Genomic DNA, 27,009 nt, shown 5'->3' with positions numbered 1-27,009 from the left:
ACCCCTGGGCTGCCGGGAAAGTCCCACAGCCTGGGTTTCTAATCCAGCCCACATTGCAGAGCACTTCTTCCCTGGTGGCTCAGACTGTAAAGCGTCTGTCTACAATGTGGGAGACCTGGGTTCGAGCCCTGGGTTGGGAAGATCCCCTGAAGAAGGGAGCGGCAATCCACTCCAGGACTATTGCCTGGAAAATCACACAGAGGAGCCTGGTAGGCTACAGGCCATGGGGTCGCAAAGAGTCGGACACGACTGAGCGACTTCACTTTCTTTCTGAATGTGGATGTATTGTTCTGATGGTCAAACTGTGACTGAGGTCTTTCTTATTGTCATCAAATGCCTACACATTTGTCAGTTGGGAAATCTACCAGATTCTACTGTAAATGCAACATTGAGGGGAAAGTAAACACAATCCAAAAACCAAGTCATTGAAGCTTCCAAGGAGCCTGTGAAGCAATGCCCACAGCAAACTGAAGACAAGGACAAGAGAGGTGGGGAGGGGAGGAGAGACCAAGGTGGGGAAGGTCAAGGGTGAGAGGAGGAAGACCTCAGAGAGTGGGAATGGCCTGTAGAGGTGAGTGGCCAAACCCTCCAACAGCTGCGGCTGCTCAAGCAGGAGAGGAAGCCCGGTCCCACCAACCAGCTTGGGGTCTTGCCAGCCCCTCAGCCTCCCTGCTGTTGAAGAGGCCTGAGAATGAGCCCCTTCCTAGGACTGAGGGAGACTACACGGCAAAGAGCATGAGAACGCCTGAGGATGCAAAGAGCAGGGAGAGTGTGACCTGTGGTCCTGCTGGCGGGCTTGATCTGATCTAGCGCTCTCTATTGTTTCAATTCTCTGCCGCAGTGAGGCTCCTGGGGCTCTCTCCCTGGGCCCTTGCAGAAACAGGAAACAAACACAAAAAGTTCAAAGTTTGCAAAATAGCATGGCCTGTAATGAATCTCTAGCAACTATCAGGGACAGATAGCCTAAAAAGGCCTTATTATGCATTTCCCACCCGTGATAAAATGCCAATCTGCCCTATGTTTCATCTTCAAGGACAAAAATGCAACTGACGGCCAGCCCCAACTTGTTTAAAGGAGTGCGATGTTCCTGGGAGTAATCACTTCGTCTTTCACCAGGATGAGTTCCGAGGAGGAGGCCTCATCACCCAGCTCAGGTAAGACAGCACGGAATATTTTCTGGATTCAACCGATTCTATTCAACACTGTTGCTCAACACAGTTCACTGGTTGCTATAGATTGAACCAGTTGGGCTGGGAAATGTTTACATGTTTTTATGATTATTTTTGCAAGCAGTAGGGGTTGTCATGATGCTGTGGGGGTACTGGTGATGGTGTAGGTAATTAATGTCTCACATAGGAAAGATGTTTAAACTTGAACTTCTTAAAAAAGAAAAAAAGAAGAATCAGCCTGCTAATGCAGAAGACTCAGGTTCAATCGCTGGGTCTGGAAGATCCCCTAAAGAAGGAAATGGCAACCCGTTCCAGTATTCTTGCCTGGAAAATCCCATGCATAGACACAGGAGTCTGTCCATGGGGTCATAAACAAACAAACAAAAACTTGAACTTCTTCTTTTTTTACTTTTATTTGCACTTACTTTATGCTGAATTTATTCCTGCGTCATAAGGTTTTGCTTCTTCAGTTTCTTCTGGGGCATCGTTTTCCTCTGTGCAGCCATCTGCCCTTTTTCAGTAAGGCTCACTGAACAGTGGCAGCAGTTCGTGGGGGTTAATCCAACCATGAGTTCTGTAAACCCAGAGGCACACCCTGGGGCTTTGCTCACCTGGATGAGCTCAATGCCCAGTGAGAAGTGACATCAGATTAGTTCAGGAGCGCTCTCTGCACGTTAAAGCACTTGTGACAAACACGCAGCACTCTTTAGGGTCCACCAACGCTTTGCCAGCCCTCTCGGCCTGGGCGTTCAGCCACTGGGACAACGGAGGGGACAATGTGTGCAGAAGCACACATTGCTTCTGCAAAGTGACATCTTTCAGAGACTTGCCAGCTTTTCAGATACACACACTTCAATGGTCTGGGCAGTGAACATGAAGATTTGAACCTCTCGATTTGCATGACTTTGTGGCTTTTCTGGGTTGGGTAGCAAACTGTTTCCTGAGATCATCTCAGGCTCCTTAACAGAAAAGTTGGAACATATTCTTGCTTTCAGTATTGACAATGACTGTCAAGTGATATAGTCAGGAAAACAGACCTCAGGGCAGCCAGATGGCGGGCTGCACAAGGAAACAGCTGAGAGCAGCTTCTTGCTCATAGAACTGGAGAGACTTTGTAGGTAGGCTCCTGCCTCCCTGTGCCTGAGGGTATTTGAAGAGGGATATACCCTGTGCTTCTCCTTGTGCTGTCTATTGTATTCAAAGATTTGAAACGAAAAGACTGTTGCTTTTATATTAAAATAAACCAGATATGTAGGAGAAAGTGAAAAGTGAAAATCGCTCAGTTGTGTCCAACACTTTGTGACCTCATGGACTCCACAGTCCGTGGAATTCTCCAGGCCAGTATACTAGAGTGGGTAGCCTTTCCCTTCTCCAGGGGATCTTCCCAACCCAGGGATCAAACCCAGGTCGCCCACATTGTGGGCAGATTCTTTACCAGCTGAGCCACAAGGGAAGCCAATGGGAGGCACATGGTGGAGGGTGATGGTTGAGAAGAGTTTCCCCAAGGGATTACTGCTTGTTGTGGCAGCTCTGGGCTTCCACGGGTGCGGGGTGGGGGTGGGGGGGTCTTGTGGAAGAGTCTGGGGAGCACAAGGTTCCCTGACTCATCCAGGGTCCTCCAGCTGGGACCCCGCACCCTGGAGCACCTTAGCCTTTCTTCTGTGCCTTTCCCTGCTAAACTGCTTCCTGTAAGCCCAGGTGCTGAGGTGCATTTCTTTATGAAGGCTAGCCTGAGGGAACTGCTCTTTGTTCTGTACAGACACAGAAGACCCTGTCTTCCCTCTGCCCTCTACGCTCTCCAGAGGGCACAGTGCCCCCTGGGAGCACTCTGCCTTGTTGAAACTAGGAGCTCCATAAGCAACTGAAGAGCAAGGAAAGAATGAATGAGGAACTGGCATTCCTAATTTGTGGCTGAGCAGGCAGCTGATTAGATTTCTTTTTCGAAGTGAAAATCAAGGGAGAGTTTGGCCTCACCTGGAGGTATTTCTTGTAAGAAGATGAGAGGGAAGAAACTCAAAACTTGCCATCCCTTTTAGGCAAGTTTCCTGCTGAGACCACACACAAGTACAGAAGGAGGGTCTTCTGAACATCCTGACCCTAAAGAGGAAACCGTGTTGATCGCTGCCAGGCATTTGTCCTCATGTGCCAAGTCTAAGTCGGCAGTGAATTGCTGACCAATTTAGTTTTGCCTGTTGTTGTTTTCATCAGTTAACAGCAGACTCAGTAATTACCCTCTTTGATTTTTCCAGAGGCATCAGCCCCTGAACTTCCGACAATAAGGAAATATTAATTGAGAGAGTGAACATAGAGTTGTTAAACAATAAAATGAAATAATTACAGTATGTGAAGGATGCTGTGTCATAAGTACATTAACTCTGTTGCAATCGAATTATCAAAGAGGCTTCTCATTCCCAGAAGAGCTGCGCTGTGTCCCCAGGCCATGTTAGGTGAACCTTTGTTCCTTGGGCCTTATGTCCCGGTCTGGATGCTTCCCAGCTGTGTGCTGTGTCTGGCACTCTCTGGGGTCATTAGCTGTGTCCATGCTCTTTGCGGGAAGTATTGAACGGAGCAGAATTTGGATCAGCAAGGCTCCTGAGTACCAATTCTGGTTGTGCCCAGATTTTCTCTGTGACTTGAAGCCAAACAGGGACACTTGTCTGCCCTTTTGTTTTCCCCTTTGGCAAATGAGGAACACGTTAGTTCTCTGCCAAATGTCTCAACACCTGAATACAAAGAAACTTTAGACCTGAGGGGTTATTAATAGTCTATCTGTTGTATTTCTGTCCATGGGGGTTGGGGGGGGCAGGTATATTTCAGTCCTGAGTCACCCATGAGACTTGGCAGAGACTCCTGACACTTGCCGCATAGATTTTATTTCTTCAGCTGCTTCTGTGGCCCGGTTTAATTTTATCTGCTTTTTGGTCATCCTAAGCACTGCATAGATTAGTTAAGTGCAAGGATATGACCTCCCCAATCTTATTCCCACTCTTGGCAGATAATCCAACTCTGGTCTTCCTGAGAAGAGAGAGGCTGATTTGGATGAATTTAACTTGCTCATTCTTCTCATTTTGACGTTGATGTATCTCCATCTCTGCGGTTGTCTCCCAGTTTCAGATAAAAAAATGAGGAGTGGGGCTCAGAGGGGTCCTCTCTCCCTCCCCCCCAAGCTAACTCTCTCGCCTGTTCCCTTGATCCCTTCCTTCAGCAGCCCCTACTTACTATTCACTGCTGGCACCACCTACCTCTTAAGTCTCCTTTGCAACTGTTTTGAAACACTTCCAAGCTGTATTCTATTTTAAAATCACACAGCAACACCGGAGTGCCTTTCTTGACCTTGCTGTCTCCTCTAGTCTCTTTATTGCCTTCCTTTTGCAGTAAGATGCCTTCATTCTCTCTCTCCACATAGTTCCCCAGCTCTGTAGTCTAGCTTCTTTCCCCTGTTGAAATTGCATTTTCAGAGGTCACCTGGGTGCCCGTGTATGCCCAAAGAGGGTTTTATTTTAGCCTCATTCTTATTTTCTCAAGGCATCCGTTTTCTCTCCCTCTGCTTCGTCTTCCAAACTTCCACTCTGATATACTTCAGTTTATATTTGTCCACCTGTCTCCCAGTTAGATCTCCCAAACTTGCCCACTGCCCAGTTATCGTGGCTAACCGTCTAAGCTCTGACATGAGCCCACCTGTGGTTGAATTATAAGTCTGCCACTAATTAACCATGTGACCTTGAGCAAGGTCATCTCTGTGCCTCAATTTCCCCATTATGAAAATGAGGATCATAATTAAGAGTACTAACCTAAGAATCAAACAAGATAGCCTACGCACTATCTACCCCAATGTTTGGCACTCAGAAATATTCAATAAATATTACCTATTAGCATAACCATAAGCTCCTAGACCTTAAAAAAAAAATAGAACTCTTTCCTTTTTTCACACATTGCCCAAGTTACCCCAACACACACCCAGACAGTCAATAACTATCAACAAATAGATTTACGCACTTGGGTGGAGAGTCCAGGGAAAAAAGAATGATGGAAGGGAGGCTCTTTAATTACTCGAGTACTTTTTATACACAGGCTTTTTTGTTTGGCTTGGTTTTCCCAATAAATCATTTACATTATTGAAAGTTCAAATCAGTCCTTTCAGGACCTGTTTGCTGGGCAGGAAGGGGCATCAACGGTCAACGCTCCGGCTGGTGGTTCAGCAATCAGTCACAATGAAGCCGCTTGGCCGGGAACACAGTGTCCCGTCCTGAGATTCAAAACTGCTCCAACTGGGTTAGGGAGGGAAGAGCCGCGGCGGCGGCCGTGAGCAAGGGCTCCCTGGAACCGGTCCACTGAGCGATGCCGCCATCTAGTGACCGCCCTCGGGATCGCGGCTGGGCAGGGCCCTCTCCGCGCAGGCGAAGGAGCCTCAGAATTGCAGTCCTCTCTTTAGAAACGGGGGGTGGGACTCGGAGTGAGGAGCGAATAAGGGGCGAACACAGCACAGAGAGGTGGGAAAACACCTCATCCCAGTCTGGGGAAGGAAAGGGTACAAGGGGGCTTGTGTCCACCTAGGACAACGTTGTGGTTATCAGAGGTCGGTCCCCTCCCCCACTTCAATCCCATCTAAACTTCGATTTGTTTTGGTTTTCCTCGTACGAGTCTCACTTTCCAGCACTCTGCACTGACCAGTTATCCTGAACAGACCCTGCTTCTCGTTTCCTTTCTTCTATGTTAGGAATTCAGGGCTGGGAAAATTGAGCCGAGTCATCCTATCTGGCGGCTACCCCGGAACGGCAGCTCTGCGCGGTGACCCGGGCTCCGGCCGCACCTGCCGCATCGCCACGTGACCGCAGGTAAGGGCCGGCTGCGGGCTGGGACCACCTGGGCGGCGGCTGGAAGAGGCCACCGTGTGCTTGCATCCCCAGACCTTTCTGGAATGTCACTTGGGTCACCGTATCAGAGAGTTGATATTCCCTAAAACGGTAGTAGGCGATTTGATGAAGACTTTTTTCTTTTCTTTTCACAAACTATGCCAATCTATCTATGACCAATAGACTATAGATGATTATATTAAGATCATTGTATTAAGAGCTTTAGATGGGGGTGGGGCTGAAAAGATATTGATGCTTCAAACTCAAGTGTCCCTGTGGTGTGTCCTTTCCTGACCAGCACTCAGAACCTCGTCTAGGAGTGGGATGCAGGCTTAGAACACAGTCATGGGAAGTGTAGTTTTGGCGTCTTAAACTCCTCTCTGCTGGGAGCTATTTTACTTTGAATTGTTTATGGTCTTCCCCGGTGGCTTAGTGGTCAAGAATCCACCCGCCATGCAGGAGGTGCAGGAGACGTGGGTTCGATCCCTGGGTGGGGAAGATCCTCTGGAGGAGGAAATAGCAACCCATTCCAGTATCCTTTCCTGGAGAATCCCATTAACAGAGGAGCCTGGCGGGCTATAGTCCATAGGGTTGCAGAGTCCGACATGACTGAAGTGACTAAGCCAGAACACATAGACATAGGTTGTTCATATTACTCTAAACCTCAGTTTCGCCTCTAAAGTGGGTGTAAGTAAACCTGTCAAGATTATTGTAAAGGTTAAATGAAATAAAACAAAGGCTTCTTATTTGAGAGATTGGGAAAGGATTTTAGAGAGCTTATGGTTGAAGGAGTGAATTATTGATATAAAACATGACATCAAATATTTTACCTTAAAAGGTAGAATTTCCCAGTTTTTAATGTGGGGCCATGGCCTTTTCTTTGAACATAGAATCCTCCAGGGGGTGTTTTTTGAGCTTTTTTGCATAAGCCACATGCGTAACACTGCATCTGTGAGGTCTAGGTTGGGTTTCTTTCAGTGTAGTGAGAACTTGAAGACATCTGGGAAGACTCAGGTAAAACCACTTTCTGTACTAACATCCCAATTCCAGTAAATCACTCCAGATTATTAACACTGTTTTCAAACTTCTGTCCACCCACATAAATCTTAATTGGACAGCTTTTTTTTTTAGCCGCTTCCCCATTGTTGAAACCTCCCAAAATATTCCATTTTGCTTTCGCAGAAACAACTCCCTTTCTCATATTTCATCAGTTTCTATCATAGTTAAAATTCACAGTTACAGTAACAAGTACAGCTGTTATAAACTGATTCTTGGTAAGCATATGAGGACTAACGCAGCAGAAATTAACAGTGAGCACGATGAGCCGCAAGCACTGGTAGGTGCCATTCGCAGAGGGCCTGCAGAATGTGGTTAGCCTGGCAGGCTGGTTCAGTAGAGGTCAGCTAAACAGCCTCACCTGCAGTGTATACAAAGTGCTAACTACAGTGCCTAGCATAATAAGTGTCCAGTAGTGGTAGCTACTACTATTATTGTTATCATTAATAACTTCACTGTTGGAAGGATTGTTGCAAACCTAACAGTTTCTTTCCCTCATTTAACAGATAAGAATTTTGGTCTTCATAATATAGCTGTTAGTTTTAGTGAGTTAAAAGATTATCGATTATAAACCTAACATTTTCAGTCAGAAGGAATTAAACTTCCAAAGGCATTTGGGAGTCAGCCTAAAGGGCAAAATTCATCTAAGTCACCCCAAATCCATGTCTGTTCAGGAAAACCAGGTAAGAACACAACGGGGCCATGAAGACAAGCTTCAGGGTCGCTGTGATGGTGAAACTGTCCCCATCGGGGGCAGGTCATCAGCACAGAGGGAAGGACTTTCCAGAGGGGGAAGAATTCGTTGAAGAACATGCACAGGGGTGATCAAAACTGCAAGCAGAGCCTGGCCTTAGGCTTAAGGCGTCCAGGTGTCCTCCAGGCTGAGCGGACTCAGTCATGCTAGACCAGGCGTCAAGTCACCCAGCAGAAGAGCCCAACTCATAGTGAAGAATGGCTGTTTGGGGGCCAGTGAGCTTATGGGTGGGTTTATGGACACCTAAGTCTTCAAATCCACACACTGTTGCTTCACAGTTTGTTTATAACATTCCTCTTGGAGATCCTGTCTTGCAGCAGGTGGAGTTAATCCTTTTGTTTGATTAGTTTGGGTTGGAAGGACTTAATTTTCGGGGGGGAGGAGGGAGGGAGGCAGGCAGCGAGGCAGGTGGGTGGAGGCAAGCCTTTGAGAGGCCACAAGCTTGGGAGACAAAACTCAGGTGAAGGACCCAGCAGCCTCAAAGTAATTTTTAGATTTGTTGTATATTTTAAAGCAAACCTTTAATTTAAGAATAGTATCGAAGAGTGTGCCCAAATCATAGCCTGTACAGCTTGGCCTGATTTTAATTTTATTTTGAAAGAGAAATTCAGTGTACAGCCTTAGGTGAATGGAGTTTGCCACTTCTGGAGGTGGTTAATTTCCTCCTGAATATTCTGGAGGTTCTATGCCAGCTGTGTGGTCCCGTCACCAGGCATCCTGTAAATGCCATCAGGCCCTCCGCTCCCTGGGACTCGGATCCTGTAATTATGGAGCGGGCCTGGCACTTCTAACAAGCACTCTGGGGCATTCCGACATAGGAGGCCCAGCCAACACGGTGAGAAATGCTTTGCTTTCCCAGCCCCAAAGATGAAGATGAGCCCTGATACCTTGAGACTGTGTGCAGGTCAGGAAGCAACAGTTAGAACTGGACATGGAACAACAGACTGGTTCCAAATAGGAAAAGGAGTACGTCAAGGCTGTATATTGTCACCTTGCTTATTTAACTTATATGCAGAGTACATCATGAGAAACGCTGGACTGGAAGAAACACAAGCTGGAATCAAGATTGCCGGGAGAAATATCAATAACCTCAGATATGCAGATGACACCACCCTTATGGCAGAAAGTGAAGAGGAGCTAAAAGCCTCTTGATGAAAGTGAAAGAGGAGAGCGAAACAGTTGGCTTAAAGCTCAACATTCAGAAAACGAAAATCATGGTATCCAGTCCCATCACTTCATGGGAAATAGATGGGGAAACAGTGGAAACAGTGTCAGACTTTATTTTTTTGGGCTCCAAAATCACTACAGATGGTGATTGCAGGCATGAAATTAAAAGATGCTTACTCCTTGGAAGAAAAGTTATGACCAACCTAGACAGTATATTCAAAAGCAGAGACATTACTTTGCCGACTAAGGTCCGTCTAGTCAAGGCTATGGTTTTTCCTGTGGTCATGTATGGATGTGAGAGTTGGACTGTGAAGAAGGCTGAGCGCCGAAGAATTGATGCGTTTGAACTGTGGTGTTGGAGAAGACTCTTGAGAGTCCCTTGGACTGCTAGGAGATCCAACCAGTCCATTTGAAGGAGATCAACCCTGGGATTTCTTTGGAAGGAATGATGCTAAAGCTGAAGCTCCAGTACTTTGGCCACCTCATGCGAAGAGTTGACTCATTGGAAAAGACTCTGATGCTGGGAGGGATTGGGGGCAGGAGGAGAAAGGGACGACCGAGGATGAGATGGCTGGATGGCATCACTGACTCGATGGACGTGAGTCTGAGTGAACTCCAGGAGTTGGTGATGAACAGGGAGGCCTGGCGTGCTGCGATTCATGAAGTCACAAAGAGTCGGACACGACTGAGCGACTGAAATGAACTGAACTGAACTGACCCTCGAGACTAAACGAGATCACAGTTTTACTCTTGTGCTGGGGAGGTGGGCATTGGTGAGCTACTGCGGGGCCCTGTGTTTTTCTAAACACAACTGAATCCTCCAAGCAGGGTGCTCAACCTCATGTACTTTGCTCTGCTTGAGAGCCTTCCATGGCCTTAAATTCTATTAGATGTGACTCTTAAGAAATGACAAGGCTGGGACTTCCCTGGTGGTCCAGTGGCTAAGAGTCTGCCTTCCAGTGCAGGGGAAATGTGTTCGATCCCTCATCCGGGAGAATCCCACGTACCATGGGGCAACTAAGCCTGTGTGCCACAACTATTGAGCTTGTGCGCTGCGCTCTAAAGCCTGGGAATCAAAACTACTGAAGCCCATGCACCCTAGGGCCCTCGAGCCACAACTGGAGAGTAGGCTCTGCTTGCTGCAACTGGAGAAAACCTGCCTGCAACAACAAAGACCCAGTGTAGCCAGAAATAAATAAATAAAATTTTTAAAAAGAGGTGAGGCCTTTCCCTTCTGAGGCCTGGGGAAGCGGCCTGAGTGGTTAAAGCCCTCGGCTGTGCTGTGCTAATCCTGCAAGAGAGGCCAGAATGGAGACCTGGGAAGCGGGTTGGCTTTCCTTCCTTCAGGCATGATGGGGAGAAGCTTCAGGCATGATTTTCTTATGCCGCAGATCAGGGACACCAGCTGTTTATTACTGAGGCCTGTGCCCCCCTTGGGGAGTGACCATCGAGGGAACTTTCTTCTTCTAAGCTCTGCATACCCACGGCTCAGCGCCCGCCAGCTCTGATCCAGAGCATTCAGCCTGAGGAGTGGCAGGTTCCTTTGATACAAAGGGTTGTGTCCAGGAATTCCCCAGAAAGGAACAATCAAGTGTGTTTGGGTTGGTTTTTTTTTTGCCTCAGTGTAAAGTTTTAAATCCCTTCATTCTGGAAGGGGATGACATAGTAATACTGTGGTTTCTTTTTTTAAAAGGCCCTGGATCTCAAAGTGTGGTGGTGCCTGGACTGGGAACATTCCAGCATCGCTTGAGAGCTCATTACAAATGCAGACTGATGGGTCCTGTTTCAGGCGTACAGCATCGGAACCCTGGGGATGGGCTCTGGAAATCTGTGTTTTAACAGATTCTCCAGGTGATTCGAATGTGCACTTGGGTGTGAGAACCACTGGCTCAGTGTGAAGTGTATGGGAACACCTTTATTCAAGCAACAAAAACCATCTTGCTAGGGGACTTCCCTGCTGGTCCAGTGGTTAAGACTCCACTCTTCCAATGCAAGGGGTGTGGGTTTGATCCCTGGTCGGGGAACTAAGATCCCACATGCCACATTGCAGTAAAAAAAAAAAAAAATCTTGCTAGTTGGTGGGAGTGCAGTGTTCTGGGGAGTTTGGGGGTCCCTCATTGCTGTGGTGAGGGGAGGTGTGCTGTCCAGGGATGAAGAAGCAACAGAGACAGGGTTACAGGGTGAAGAGGTGTTTTCATGGGTCTCCTGAGTGTCTTCTGACTAAGAGAGCATTTCTGAAACCAGCTTGGGTTGGGCAAAGATGATGAAGAAGCCAAATCCTCATGTACCTCCAGGTCATAGAGTCAAATTTTCTGAAGCATGGCTGTTTAACAGGACTGGGTTCTAGCAGTCACCTGCATTAAATAAATTCAAATTCAAAACTCCAGCAAAATCAGCAGGGCCAACTTGTCCTGGCTTGCCCAGGACTTTTTGGCTCTTAGCTCTGAAAGTCCCATGTCCCAGGAGACCCATCAGGGGCAAGCCCCAGTGTGATTACTTTTGCACACCACCAATCTATTCTCCAGCTCCTCGGTGGGCACTGACTGGGCGCCCCACAATTCACTTCCATTTAGTTCAGTTCAGTTCAGTTCAACTCAGACACTATCAACGTGGAGATAGCAACAGATCCCGCAGGTTAAGGGCTCAGGCCCCATACTTCAGAGGCCAATCCCAAGTTCAGGTTGTCACCAGCACATGTGGCCAGCCAGCTGTAGACTGAAGGTTCCCACAGCCCACTCCTTGGGTTCGATTAATTTGCTAGAGCAGCTCATAAAACTCAGAGGAACATTTTACTTCCTAAATCACGGGTTTATTATAAAAGGATATAACTAAGAAAGAGCCAGATGGAAGAGATGCACAGGGCAAGACGTGGAGAAAGGGCAAGGAGCTTCCCTGCTTCTCCAAGTACAGAACCCGCCCTAAAGCTCCTTGTGGTCACTGATCTGGAAGCTCTCCATCCTTTGGGGGGTTTTGTGGAGGCCTCTTTACCTACACACAGTTGATCAAATCATTCACCCTTGGTTACTGAACTCAATCTCTAGCCCTTCTCTCCTCACAAGAGAAGAAGAGGTGAAACTGAAAATTCCAGCCCTCTGATCACTGGATTGGTTCCCCTGACAACCAGCCCCCACCTTCAGATGACTTAGGGCCACCTCATTAGCATAAGAGAAGTTGCTTTTATGGTTCCAATCACTTAGGGAATTCCAAGGGTTTTAGGACCTCTGTGCCAGGAATGGGGACAAGACCAAATATATGTTTCTTCTTATTAATCACAATATCACCAGGGCAAAACAAGATGTTTGGTCACTAGTCTATTCAGTAACTGCATATTGGAATTACTTGGTGAGTTTTAAAAAAATACTGGTTCCCAGGCCCGCCTCCAGAGGTGATGGTAGACTTGGTCTGGGGTGTAGACAGGGAGTTAAATGTTTCAAAGTTCCTTAGGTGATTCCAACACAAGTAGGGTTGAGAACCACTGTAGCTACATACCTGTCATTTCTTCTACTAAAAATTTTTTAAAAAACCAAAAGAAAGGTTAATGGTTTTGGCGAAGCTGAACCCCTACTGCACACTATACCCAAAAATTGACTCAAAATGGATGAACAACCTAAGAGTTAAAACCATAAAAATCTTAGAAAACATAGGGGTAAATATTTGTGACTGGATTTGATAGTGAATTCTTAGATATAACACTGAAAGCCTGAAAGACAATGAGAACAATAAAAATGGATAGACTTTGTTAAAACTAAAAAGTATTGTGCATAAAAAACATTGTCAAGGAAATAAAAAGACAGCGTACCGAGTGGGAAAAAGTATTTGTGAATCAAATGTCCAATAAGGGTCTGTGCTGTGCCAAGTCGCTTCAGTCGTGTGTGACACTATGACCCCAGGGACTGTAGCCCCACCAGGCTTCTCTGTCCATGGGATTCTCCAGGCAAGAATACTGGAGGGGGTTCCCATGCCCTTCACTAGAGGATCTTCCCAACCCAGGGACCAAACCCACATTTCTTAGGTCTCCTACTTTGGCGGGCAGGTTCTTTACCACTAGCACCATCTGGAAAGCCCTTGATCAGTTCAGTTCAGTCGCTCAGTCGTGGACTCTTTGCGACCCCATGAATCACAGCACACCAGGCCTCCCTGTCCATCACTAACTCCCAGAGTGCACTCAGACTCACGTCCATCAAGTCCGTGATGCCATCCAGCCATCTCATCCTGGGTCGTCCCCTTCTCCTCCTGCCCCCAATCCCTCCCAGCATCAGAGTCTTTTCCAGTGAGTCAACTCTTCTCATGAGGTGTCCAAAGGACTGGAGCTTCAGCTTTAGCATCATTCCTTCCAAAGAAATCCCAGGGTTGATCTCCTTCAGAATGGACTGGTTGGATCTCCTTGCAGTCCAAGGGACTCTCAAGAGTCTTCTCCAACACCACAGTTCAAACGCATCAATTCTTCGGCGCTCAGCCTTCTTCACAGTCCAACTCTTACATCCATACATGACCAAGCCCTTGATAAGGGTCTAGTATCCAGAGTATGGGCCCCCCGCCCCGCTGGTGGCTCAGATGGCAAAGAATCCGCCTGCAATGTGGGAGACCTGGGTTCGATCCCTGGGTTGCAAAGATCCCCTGGAGGAGGACATGGCAATCCACTCCAGTATGCTTGCCTGGAGAATCCCCATGGACAGAGGCGCCTGGCAGGTTACAGTCCATGGGGTCACAAAGAGTCAGACACGACTGAGCCACTAAGCACACACACACACATCCAGAATGTGTGAAGAACTCTACAACTGAAAAACAAAAAGAAAGACCAATTCAATTAAAAAAACAGGCGAAGGATTTAATAGACATGGCCCTGAAAAAGGTATACAAACCACAAATAAACATACTGAAAGATACCAGTAGTCATTTAAAAAGTGCTAATCAAACCCAGAAGGGATTTGATTTGCCCAGAAGGGCAAACCACTTCACACCCACTAGGACGAATGTAATAATAATTTTAAAAAACTGGAAACTAAGCTTTTGGTGATGTGGGAAGATTGAAACTTTTGCATATTACAGCCATTGTGGAAAACAGTTTGGCAGTTCCTCAAAAAGTTAAACATAGAATCAATCGCTGTGGTGATGGTTTAGTTGCTAAGTCATGTCTAACTCTCGTGACCCCCATGGACTGCAGCACGCCAGACTCTACTGTTGATGGGGTTCTCCAGGCAAGAATACTGGAGTAGGTTGCCATTTCCTTCTCCGGGGGATCTCCCCGACCCAGGAGTCAAACCCGGGTCTCCCACATTGCTGGTAGATTCTTTATCAATTGAGCTATGAGGGAAGCCCATAATGACTCAGCAATTCCACCCCTAGGTATATACCCAAAGAATTGAAAGCAAACATTCAAACACTTGCACACCATTGCTCATAGAAGCGCTATTCGAAGTACCCAGAAGGTGAAGACAACCCACTGTCCATCAAAAGATGAATGGCTAAGCAAATGTGGCCTATCCATACCATGAAATATTACCTAGATATGAACAGGAATGAAGGACGAGTATGTGCAACAACGTGGAGAAACCTCAAAAACATCATGCCAAGAGAAAGAAGCCAGACCCAAAAGGCCCCAGTATTGTTTGATTCTGTTTATATTAAATATCCGGAATAGGTAAATTTGTAGAGTCAGTAATCCAATTAATGGCTGCCAGGGACTGGTCAGGGAGGGCAGAATGGTAATTTCTCAATGGGTATGGGATTTTCTTTGATGAATGCATTTTAGGTTAGGACCAGATAAAGGTGGTGGTTGTACAATGTTATTAAAATAGTTAATTGTCTGGTACATGGATTTCATCTAAAAAAAAATCAATGGTTCACTCATATACAAATTAAAACTAAATTAAATTCAATTACATAATTAAGCTAATCAAATTTAATTTAATATTACAATTAAAACTAAACTCTCTAGTCAGTCCTTCATGGCTGGCCTTTAACTACTTCCTGTTGCCATATCTTCTACCACTTCCCTGTTTTAATTGTTATTATCGCCTCTCCCATGTAACTTAGGACATGGAATCGCACTGGAGTCTCGACGTGCGCAGCGTGCGCAGCGTGCTCCAACCTCTCCTTTAAAGCCCTCTCACGCGCAGTGGGGCGTCTCTATCAGCACTTCCAAAGCACAGTCTTATCTCCTATAGCTTCCAACTTTGCATCCTTGCCCTCAAAGCGCAGTACTCGGGATTGGCAGCCTTGATATTACCTGGGAGCTTATAAGAAAGGCAGGAAACCCCACGGCAGACCCACTGAGTCCGAATCTGCATTATAACAAGTTCCTCTGATAACTCACGTCTGAGAAGCACTGGTTTACACCAGTGGGCCTCAAACCATGTTGCAGATCAGAATCACTTGGCAAGCTGTATTTATTTACAATGTATTGGGTTGGCCAAAAAGTTCGGGTTTTTGGCCAACTCGATATATTTTAATAATATATACATGTGATAAAATTGCAAGCTGTATATAAACAAAGAAGAACAAAGAGCTTGGCTTACCACCAGGTTCTTCAAGGAATAAGCCCTAACCCACTGCAGGCTCTGACTGAGGGTGCACTCCCAGAGGTGGTATCTCATCGTGGTTTTGATCTGTATTTCCCTGAGGATTTGTGATGCCGATGTTGCTCTTTATCTTTGGATGTGACTGGTCCATCTCCTTGGTGACAGCTTCCCCAGGACAAACCTCAAGGATGCTGCTTCGTTATAGCCCTACCCTGGCGCAGGGCTTTGAGTGTCTGTGCTCATATGATGATTTGTTCTTTTTTCAGTTCCATGGACCAAACACCGAGAAGAATGCTGGGCCAGCCCCCTTCCAGCCCCACCACCCAGCCCAAGAAGAAAAGCACATCAGTGATGTCTTTCTTTTCCAAGGTCTGAGACAAATTATTATGAGCAAATGGCCTGTCTCAGCAGCCACTTTGTGCTTGTGGGTTCCTTCCATTCCTTCTACTGAGGTGCCTCTTCTGAAAAAAAGTTTGATGGCAGCTCTTAACACGAATGAAATGTTTATAGGATAACAAGAAGATGAGTTGGGAAGAATTTAGCTTGCTGTGAACTGAATGATAATAATATAGAATGAACTGCAGTGAATATTCAGAAATACTGATGAGTCTTGGTAATCACACAAACACCAAATAGGGCTGTGGGTCTCGTCTCCAGCCCCATCCCACACCCTCTACTAAGGATAATTAGGATCTTGTCTGGATCTTGTCTGGATCTTGCCTGCATCTTGCATTGTCTTGGTTCTGACTCCAACATGTTGCCACATTCTGTGATGCCCAGGACAACACGCCCTTCTTGGTGTCAGGGCTCAAAGCTCTAATATCCTGTCTCTTGCCCCACAGTTACAGTTTAGACCTTGAAGTCCACATTTCTGCATCAGCCACATAGTACTTCCCAATATACATTATTTATACATTTCTTTTCCTAATCTTCATTGCTCAGATGCTCACATTCTGGGGTAGGACACCTTTCAGGTGCCCTGAAATGCTTGTCAATGTGCTTTGCTAATTGTGTCAAAGGCTCTTGAGAGGTTGAGTGAAATGAACACTGAGAATTGACCCTGGGATTTAGTCATACTGGGTACAGAGAGTTGGGGAGGGGGTATGGGTGCCATCAGCCTGATGGGAGAAGGTTCAAGAGAGAATGCAGCAGCTAGAGAAAGTGAGTATAGACATGTTTTTCAAGGTTTAGCTACAAGGTCGAGCAGAAAAACAGGGAAGGCTATAGAAGGAAGAAGGTCAAGGAAACCCTTCTTTGGGACTTGGGGAACACAGGTCCCCTGTCCTGTAAAAGAGACTGGGTTTCTCAGATCGCATGAACGCTCCTAAAGCCCTGTTGTCTCAGTTTTGTCACAGCCACAGCTGCCCAGGCACCCCTCTCTGTAATCCCCCCTAACCTACCTCAACATAAGCTCTGCATCATTTTTTCTCCACCCCTTTTTCCCTTCCTCCATTCTTTTTTCCAATATGTAGATTAAACAATATATTCCTAGCAAAAGCCAGGTGTCTTTAGGTGGAGAAAGAAGGAGTCAAATCGAGCAGCAAAACAGGTTTTTCTTACAGGAAGGGATTAGGGTTGGTGATGGGTAGGGTGTCACACTGAACACTCCCAAATCAATGTATTTTTGACCCACCACCTAGGTCTCTTGGAATCTGAGGCTCCAGAAGCAGGAACCTCTGAAGAATGTGTTTTTCATCTTGGCAGAGACAGCCCGGGACCCCAGTGTTAAAAAGCGTCATATGGTGATGAGCGGCCTGGGAACCATGGCCTGTGAGACCCCGGACAAGGTAGGTAGGGCAGGGGGCGCTCGGCCAGCCCTCGTGGCCTGGAGTGCCCAGGCCTGGGGGTCCACTGCTGTGTAATGGATTTCCATGGCCTGGCCTTCATATCTCGCCGTTTCCTTGGGGCAGGAGTCCAGGTACAGTTCAGCTGGGTCCTCTGCCCAGGGGCCCGCAAGGCTGCCAGCAAGGTGTGGGCCAGACTGCATTCCTTTCTGAAGCTCAGGGTCATCTTCCAAGCTTTGGGAGCTGTTGGAAGAATTCTGTTCTTTCCGGTGGTAGCACTAACGTCCCTCTTTCCTTGCCGACTGGCCATCCCCGGCTCCTGGAGGCCGCCCTCACACAGCACGGCAGCTTCAGTTCTTCACGGTCAGCAGGAGAGCGTCTCCCGCTCCTGTCTGCCACGGGATCTAAGGGAACCGTGGGATCGATATCCATCACCACCGTGACGTTTGAGAGGTCAGAAGCTCTCAAAGTCACTGGCTCCTTCCACCCTCGAGGGCAGGAGACTTACAGAGGCTCATGTGACTCCGTTGGGGTCAGCTCAGGGTCATCATTACTCAGTATCATCAGCCTTGGGATACAGAACCGCAGGCAAGGTTAACACACGGCTGGACATCACCCTCCGGTGAATTTAGTTTTTCTATGAATTTATGTTTAGTATAATAATTTAATTTTTCTAAGAATTTATGTTTGTTTAGGAAAAGATGTTTTCCCCACTTCTTCCTTCAGCATCTGTCCACTTCAGCGACCATTTCGTCTCATCCCCTGTCAAAGTCCCCAGTAGGCCACAGGTCCCTAGGTCACCCAACCCACCACTCTCCTTAACGTGTCCTCCCCAGCCTCACCCACCCACAGGCCAGGTTGCAGACTGTTCTCTCCATTCTTCCAAGACCGAGCTGGGTTCTTGGGTCAGGTTAGCGAAAGCGTTTGTTATTTTGCCGAGAGTTATTGCATCTTCTGCTGAAGAAAGCCATGACCTCTTAGTCCAAGCCCCAGGTTATCGGATGATTAGAAGTGGAGTTGCTTTCCAACCCATGCGGAGCGACTGCTGTGCTGCTAATGCTTTCCAAACCTTGCTAACAGGTGAGAAAGTATAAGAAGATTATCCTAGACCTGCTGGTGAACGGTCTGTATGACCCGGTGAGTTCGGAAGTCATCCATGAAAGCATGAAAACCCTGACCATCATCCTGGACAAGATTCGGGGGAAAGCCCTGGGCTCCTTCTTCATAGACATCACCCTTCAGACCCGGACTCTGCTTGATGACGTAAGTGACACGACACGGGAAAATTCCAGGTTCTTAAAGTCAAATGTGAGCCCTGGGTGACGCGTTGCTCAGGAAACAAAGCTGTTGTTATTCGCTAGTTATTAAGAAATTGTGGCTCAGCTGGTAAAGAATCTGCCTGCCATGCTGGAGACCTGGGTTCAACCCTGGGCTGGGAAGATCCCCTGGAGAAGGGAAAGGCTACTCACTCCAGTATTCCAGCCTGGAGAATTCCATGGACTGTATAGTCCGTGGGATTGCAAAGAGTCAGACATTTCACTTTCAACTTTCTTGTTGAGAGACTGGTACTGTGCTGGGGGTTACAGAAGCTATATAAAGATGCGCAGGATTTCATCACCACCCCTCAAGGAGTGTTCATCGTAATAGACCCGTTGCATATATACACACTTAATGATGATGATGCCCACGTGTGTTCAATGGTTTCTTACAAATGTGATGATCAGCGTAGTCAATGTTTAGTGAGCTCTTACTGTGTGCAGGCATGTCTCCAGGCAGTTTACATGGATTGTCTCACCTTCACGATAACCCAGTGAGGCAGGCACTGTTATCTCCACTTTATAGAGGAGGAAACCAAGGCCTCAAAAGGTTAGGTAGCTTGCCCAGGGATCATGGAGTGAGTCAGTGGGTATGAAACTAGGCCCTCTGCCCAGGGCCTGCACTTTTTTTTTTCTGTTTAAAAAACAATTTTTTTTAGTTGAATTCTGTTTTTATTGAGGTATAGTTATTTACAATACTAGTTTCAGGTACACAGCATAGTGATTCAGTATTTTTATAGTTCATACTCCATTAAAAGTTGCTACAAGATAATGGTTGTAATTCTTGGTACAATATATCCTTGTTGCTTATCTATTTTATTATTTTAATTTTTAAAATTGATTTTTAATTGGCAGATACTTGCTTTACAATCAGAGCCTGCCCTCTTAACTGCTGGGTGACAAGGCAGGCTGAACAAAAAGTACATGGACACAGAATGTGAGGGCTCAGGAGGTGATCAGTTAGCTTACTGTAGTTACACACACACACACACACACACACACACACAGAGCTGATCAGTTAGCTTACCGTAGTTAAACACACACACACACACACACACACACACACACAGAGCTGATCAGTTAGCTTACTGTAGTTACACACACATGCACACACACACATAGCTGATCAGTTAGCTTACCGTAGTTCACACACAGACACACATAGCTGATCAGTTAGCTTACTGTAGTTACACACACACACACACACACAGAGCTGATCAGTTAGCTTACTGCAGTTACACACACATGCGCACACACACAGCTGATCAGTTAGCTTACCGTAGTTACACACATACACACACACACACACAGCTGATCAGTTAGCTTATTGTAGTTACACACACACACACACTCTCACACACACGGCTGATCAGTTAGCTTACTGTGGTTACACACACACACAGCTGATCAGTTAGCTTACCATAGTTACACATATACACACACACACACAGACACACACACAGCTGATCAGTTAGCTTACCATAGTTACACATACACACACTCACAGACACACACACAGCTGATCAGTTAGTTTACCATAGTTCACATACACACACAGCTGATCAGTTAGCAGTTCTCTCTCTCTCACACACACACACACACACACACACACACACACTTGCAAGACCTGTAGAGCAGGGAGCAGACCTTGCATTTACTCAGAGAGCATCTTGCATGATCCGCACACCTGATTCCTCAGGAGTAACCCGTGGGAGCCGGGTGCCTGCACCCCACAGGAGGAAGAGAAACCCGCAAAGTATGGAGCTTGAAGCTTATGAGTAGCTGCTGGGACATTTCCCTCCCCTCCTGCTCTGGGAGACGGAGAGGCCTGTGCTCGATGTGAACCAGGGCTCTCTGGGGTGGGGAGGGAGGTCTCCACTCCACCTCCCTGGAGTATTACGCAGGTATCTCCAGGGAGGTGTCTCTACGTCTCTCTGGAGGTGCCATCTTAATCGCCAGGGCTTGTTTGCCAAGCTATCTTGAGGGGTGGGGGCAGGAGGGCCTCTGTTCTAGAATTCCAGGCATGAGAGTCCCTGAAAGAACTCTTAGGGAAGAAGGGAGGGATTTTTTAAATAGGACCAGGCTTTGGGGCATCAATCCTAATTTATCAGGTCTTGGGAATGTCATTGAACACATGTGGGCATCAATGTCATCAGTGTGTATATACTCATGGCTCCATTACAGTGAATCCTCCTGGGTGGGGCGGGTGGGGGGCGGGCAGGTGATGGAATCCTATGTGTGTGTACATGGTGGTCAAAGATGGGTCTTGAAAGAGGGAGGATTCTTTGTGCACATCAGCAACCATGGTTCCAGCAAACTGGATTTCCTCCAGAGGATAGGAGCAGTTATGCGTTAAGGTCCTGTGTGCCGGGTTGGGGGTGGCCGGGGGGGTGGGGGGCGGCGCAGGAGGAGGAGGAGCTAGGAAGGACGTAGACTTCGAGGAGGAGTAGCCAGGGAGGATGAGGACTTCGAGGAGTAACTGGGGAGCACGAGGACTTCGAGGAGGAGGAGCCGAGGAGGTCGAGGACTTCAAGGGGGAGTAGCTCGGGAGGACGAGGACTTCAACCAGGAGGAACTGGGGAGGACGAGGGCTTTGAGGGCCTCAGGGGAAACTCCTGAGTCCCCTTTCCAAGCGCATTTGCTTCGAGGGTACTGCTGCAGACCCTTCCGTGGGGATGTTGTGTAATACATAAAACAAACGCTTAAGGACACCGAATCTGAGAGGTGAAAAATGGAATTCCAAGAAGTTTCTGGCCCCATGTTTCTTGGTTAATGGACTATGAGCTCTTTTTATCAGGTCCATATTGTGACCAAGGAGACCGAGCCGCAGGGGTCAAGGAACTTGCCCCAGGTCTGGCTTTAATGAGTAAAGAGGTAACCCATTTTCTCATGCAATCATTTTTTAAAGCCAGGTAGACTGTGATTTTTGATCAGAGAGCCCTTGTCAAGGTGAAACTTGGGGATACTTGTGCAGAGCTCTTTCTGACAGTTTGTAACTCTGTCTGAGCATTCTTCCCTGCCTGCCTGTGCTATGTCCCCTTCAGATGACTGTCAGACTCCCCGGGGGACAGACAGCCCCTTACCCACCTCTGTGCATCTCATAGCATTAGGGTAGTGCTTCAGATAGAGTCAGGACTCAGTGAGTACTGCTGCTACTGCTAAGTCACTTCAGTCATGTCTGACTCAGTTCGACCCCATAGATGGCAGCCCACCAGGCTTCCCCATCCCTGGGATCTAGCTGACTTGAATTAAACACACACACACTGGGAGAACAGTGGAGAAAGTGCAACACTAAGGCAATTTGTGTGTGTGTCACACTTGCTAAACATTGTTTCACAAGAGGTCAGTGGTGTCCAGTCTTGCTGAATGTCTGTGCCCCCCCCTCACCCCAGTTCTAGGTGAGGAGGCCCGTCCCAGTCTGGTTCCCTCTGGTTCACCTGGAGCTGGTGAGGATCAGGAAACACTGATATAAAAATTCCTTCACCATGAGTCAGGAGACTGGGTTACCACTCTGGTTCTCTGTTCCCTCATCCTGTGATTCTGGGCAAATCCCTGCTGTCTCCCAACCTGGGCAGGGAAATGCTTGGACTAGACAGCTCCCTGGGGAGACAGAGAAAGGCCTGAAGCTGCTGACCTGCAGTCAGGGACACACCAGGCAATCATATCAGAGCTGGAGAGCTGGCAGAATGTCAGGAAAGAAACAATGATTTCTGCTGCATATGGGAGAATTCAGACCAAAGTAGAGAGAGATGGCCTGGCAAAAATGCTGGGAGTGGTAACAAGGAGTGGGTCAAATGAATTATGACACAGCACCATCACCCCACCCCTCGCCCCGCCCAAAACCTCTGTTTGGATTGACATGGGAAAGAGCTCCCAGAGAGACTGACGAAAAATCAAGGTGCCTAACCGTGGAATGGTCCATGTCCATTTGTGTAAAAATGTGGGAAAGGGCTATATAATAATATATATATTTTATTTTTTCCTTCTTAATTTTCTGAAGGGCTACATACAAAATATATGACTTTGTGGAGAGGGCACTTTGGTGGCAGGTGGAGAAGTGTAGGAAGGAGACTTACTTTTTTTTTTTTTTTTAAATAAACCCTTTTGGTTTATTTTGAATTGATCAAACCTGGGTCTTCTGCATTGCAGGCAGATTCTTTACCATCTGAGCCACCAGGGAAGCCCATAATACTTGGTTATTTTGAACCTTGTAAGCATCGTCAATCTTCAAAACATTAAATAATGAAGAAAAAATCTGGGGAGCTGGGAGTAGCCACAGTGATGCCCGTGTCTGCTGGAGGAGAGCCTCAGTGCAGACTCAGGGGGTCTCCTGTCCATCCCCCAGCCCAGCCAGCGAGTGCTGAGACGGGAGGTCAGGGCCCACCTGGAACGTGCAGGGAACAGGGCCGCGCTGTCCCGTGATGCAGCTCTTTGTGGTACTGACTGGGGTTTGTTGTTCTGTTCACGGGGGACCCACAGGAGAATGACAGCCTGAGATACTCGGCCTTTGTCTTGTTTGGGCAATTGGCTGCCCTTGCTGGACGGAAGTGGAGGAGATTCTTCACCCGTCAGGTGAAGCAGACTCAGGACTCCCTCCTGACCCACTTACAGGACAGGAATCCCCAGGTGGCCAAGGTAAGTTTGAGCCTCTCTGGGCAACCGCCTGGAACTGCGGTACTGTCTGTGGAGGGAGCAGGGAGGCAGCCCTGCTGAGTCGGGATGCCACGCCCTCCACTGCGGCCAGTTCCATCTAGGAAGCTCAGAGGAGCATCCATGTGAGTCCTGGAGAAAGTGCCTGTCTGATGGCTACCTGATTCCTCTCTGAGCAGGAGTGTTCTTTTCCATCTGCTCCTGCCCTGCCTGCCTGGTTCCGGCCCCTGTCAATACCAGATACAATCAGGTTAATAGAGAGCGGGCAGGGAGGGGCTGGCTGACTCTCTGGGGCAGCAGCTCTTCTCAGAGGAGATTCGTTCATGCCCAGCTAGATTTTGTCACCGCACTTGGTTCAGATTTCCCACCTGGTTCAGATTTGGCTTCTTAGCTTCCTATGAAAAGTGAGAAGGGTGTTAATCGCTCAGTTGTGTGGGACTCTTTGTGACCCCCTGCACTGTAGCCTGCCAGGCTCCTCTGTCCAAGAGATTCTCCAGGCAAGAATATTGGAGTGGGTAGCCTTTCCATTCTCCAGGGAATCTTCCCGACCCAGGGATTGAACCCGAGTCTCCTGCATTGCAGGCTGATTCTTTACTGTCTGAGCCACGAAACTTTTGTTTCATTGTTGGAGAAAATGTGTCCTAATGGGATTGGCTGGACCTCAGGGCTGATTTAGAGCAAGTGAGAGTTTCAAAACCATCAGGAGCAAGTGAAAGTGAAAGTCGCTCAATTGTGTCTGACTTTTTGTCGGACCCCATAGACTACACAGTCCATGGAATTCTCCAGGCCAGAATACTGGAGTGGGTAGCCTATCCCTTCTCCAGGGGATCTTCCCAACCCAGGGCTCGAGCCCAGGTCTCCCGCATTGCGGGTGGATTCTTTACCAACTGAGCTATCAGGGAAGCCCAGCAAAGGGTTCACAGATCTTCTTTAAGGCGGTGCATGAGGGAGGGAGAGGGGGAGAGAGAGATTGAGATTGAATTTAGGAATCTAGCACGACTTTTTAAAAGTTTTTTTTTTTTAACTTTTTATTTTGTGTTAGGGTATCGCCGATTAACAAACAATGTTGTGATGGTTTCAGGTGAACAGCGAAGGGACTCAGCCATACACATACGTGTATCCCTTCTCCTCCAAACTCCCCTCCCATCCAGGCTGCCGCATAACATGGAGCAGAGTTCCCTGGGCTCTGCAGTAGGTCCTTGTTGGTTACCCATTTAAATGTAGCAACCCAGCACTACTTTTGATGAGACAGGAAGGGTTGTGGTAAACTCAAGCTTTGCCCTCCCCTGCAGGCCCAAGTTATAGACATGGTCATTGCATAAGCATAAATCTTCTCAAAGCTATGTGCCATCCTGGATGAGAGGAATCTGGGGGAGAATGCATACATGTATACGCATGGCTGAGTCCCTTCTCCGTTCATTTGAAACTATCACAACATTGTTCATCAGTTACCCCCCAATACAAAATAAAAACCTTAAAGTTTGAAAAAATAAAAAAACATAAGCAGAAATCCTTTAAGATTCAAATTTTCAAACTTTCTGGAAGTGATGTTCACACTCTCAGTGGTCCCCAGATCACAGATCGGTGCATTCCTCCTCCTTGCTTGGGATTATAAAACTCTCACGTTTGTGACCATAAGGTAGTAATATTATTTCTCTCAGGCCTGCAAAACAACTTTTCGAGCTTGTTCTCCGTATCTGAGACAAAGCAAGGACTACAGCTTCCAGAATGAGGAGGATCAAAGGAACTCTAAACTCTGCCGGCAGCTGGTGAGTGAGCGAGGGCAGGAGACGTTCTTCCAGTCCCTGCGCAGTCGATGCCGGTGTTAAGGCTGAAGGTGGTCGGCACACCAGGGAGTTGCCCCCATAAGACAACTGTAATTGACCCACAACGCAATGTAAATGGCAAAATGCCCAGAGGACTGTGCACAAAATGCATTGGCAGTTCCTGTTTAGATCTGTGTGTGTGTGTTTATCAGGCTGCTTAAGTTGTGTCCAACTCCTTGTGACCCTGTGGACTGTAGCCTGCCAGGCTCCTCTATCCATGGGATTCTCCAGGCGAGAACACTGGAGTGGGCTGCCGTGCCCGCCTCCAGGGGGCCGTCCTGAGCCAGGGATGGAGCCCGCGTTGCATCCCCTGCAGTGGCAGGCGGGTTCTTTACCACTGGCACCACCTGTCTTAGAACTCTGGGTGAATGCCAGTGATGATGCCTCCTCCTCTGAGAACCTGAAAGTTGTTTATCCTCAAGCTCAGCCTTTGATGACCGTCTACTCGTTCTAGAGTCGAGGAGGTTTACTGGATCCTTCCCTCATGTGTCCCTTTGCCAATTTCTTTCAGAGCCACTACCATCCCGAGCTCCTGCAGTTCTTCTATGCAAATAAAATCCTGTAGACACAGAGCGGCAGGGAGGTGGGTCCAGTGAGCGCATGGCTGGGGGCTGGTAGTCCCCCTCTTTTAATCCTTCGGATGCTCTGTTGCCTCTGGTGATTGCGATAGAAAATGGGATGTTGGGAGAGCAATTGATGGCAAACTTAAGACTGTGGAATTGTATAGTTGCATCGAAAGTAAATTCTAAATAGCGAATGTCTCATTTTCTTCCACACAAGTTTGACGATAAGGTTCGTCCTTTCTTTAGAACATTTAAAGTATATGTGGATTCGGTGCTTCTTTCTCAGCATTTTTCTTCTTAAGGATATCTCTGTCACTAACCTTTCTTTTTAATTTTTAAGGTTTAGGAGAATATTACCTGAAGTTTTTTGTTTTTCTAAAAAAATCTGCTATTGAGCCTTTGTCATTTGCTATTAATACCTTTTTCTGGTGAGACCTATTTAGAGTTGGCCAAGGTACCAAGAAGTTAGTGTGGAGGGCAGTGTCTAGCTGCTCATCATTGTCAACAGCCAGTGTCTCCAAGATATTCCAAACAAGAGTTAATAAAGAGAAAAAAAATCGATGAAGCATGTGTTGAAAAACCTTGAGCTAATGGTAATGTGTGGAATATTAATAATGGATAATGTGTATTGCGCATGTTTATAGTTCACTGGGTACTAAGCACTTTGCAAGTATTATTTAATATTCACAACAAGCTGTGAGAAAGATACCATTAGTACCCTCATTTTATAGGTAAGAAAACTAAACTGAAAGTCACTCTCTTTGCAACCGCATGGACTATAGCCTGCCAGGCTCCTCTGTTCATGGAATTTTCCATGCCAGAATACTGGAGTGGGTAGCCGTTTCCTTCTCTAGGAGATCTTCCCAATCTGGGGACCCAACCCAGGTCTCCCACATTGCAGGTGGATTTCTACCATCTGAGCCACCAGGGAAGCCCAAGAAAACTAAGGCACAGAGAAATTAACTTGCCCCAGATTACCCAGTAATTAATCGAAGTGGAATTCAAACCCTGACTACGAGAGCTGACATTCAGTCAGCACACTGCCTTGTTATGGAATAACTGATGGATGGTTAGAAATGTAAAAAAATAAAACTAATTTTAAAAAACTGCCACTTCTGCTCTTCTGTTTGACTCAGTTAACTTTTGCTTTTATGTGTACTAAGTATACATTTTTATTAATAATCTTTTGGCTACTATGTCAGTTTTTTGGTGATCAATCCTAGTTATAAGTGGGGTCACATTAATCTTATAATGAGTTTAATCTCACAGTCCCTCCCACCTTGCCTCCAGCCAGATGACTTCTCAGTCTTCTGGAAATCCTGGTACCTACTGCTGATCTTGGCGTTTGGG

The 27,009-nt window shown here is 47.1% G+C and overlaps 1 protein-coding gene across 5 annotated transcripts; it reads left to right on the top strand.

The window, feature by feature from the left end:
- Positions 1-1,066: 1,066 nt before the first annotated feature.
- MRO (maestro) lies at positions 1,067-26,771 on the top strand. 5 transcript variants are annotated; one of them, XM_042239221.2, is made up of 8 exons: positions 1,067-1,154; positions 5,887-6,004; positions 15,787-15,889; positions 17,161-17,307; positions 18,385-18,567; positions 23,100-23,255; positions 24,932-25,039; positions 25,608-26,771. In XM_042239221.2, the coding sequence occupies exons 3-8, from the start codon at positions 15,791-15,793 to the stop codon at positions 25,659-25,661; spliced, it is 747 nt and encodes a 248-aa protein (XP_042095155.1). In that variant the 5' UTR covers positions 1,067-1,154; positions 5,887-6,004; positions 15,787-15,790; the 3' UTR covers positions 25,662-26,771. The 5 variants fall into 5 exon arrangements, with proteins under 5 accessions (XP_042095155.1, XP_042095154.1, XP_027816615.2 ...); XM_027960814.2 differs by lacking the exon at positions 1,067-1,154 and adding an exon at positions 5,545-5,745; XM_042239220.2 differs by having other exon boundaries at positions 24,932-26,771.
- Positions 26,772-27,009: the final 238 nt, after the last annotated feature.

The sequence above is a fragment of the Ovis aries genome, chromosome 23, assembly GCF_016772045.2.
Source record: "Ovis aries strain OAR_USU_Benz2616 breed Rambouillet chromosome 23, ARS-UI_Ramb_v3.0, whole genome shotgun sequence".
NCBI lineage: Eukaryota > Metazoa > Chordata > Mammalia > Artiodactyla > Bovidae > Ovis > Ovis aries.
The sequence above is the reverse complement of the archived record's forward strand: the minus strand, read 5'-3'. Positions and strand labels throughout refer to the sequence as shown.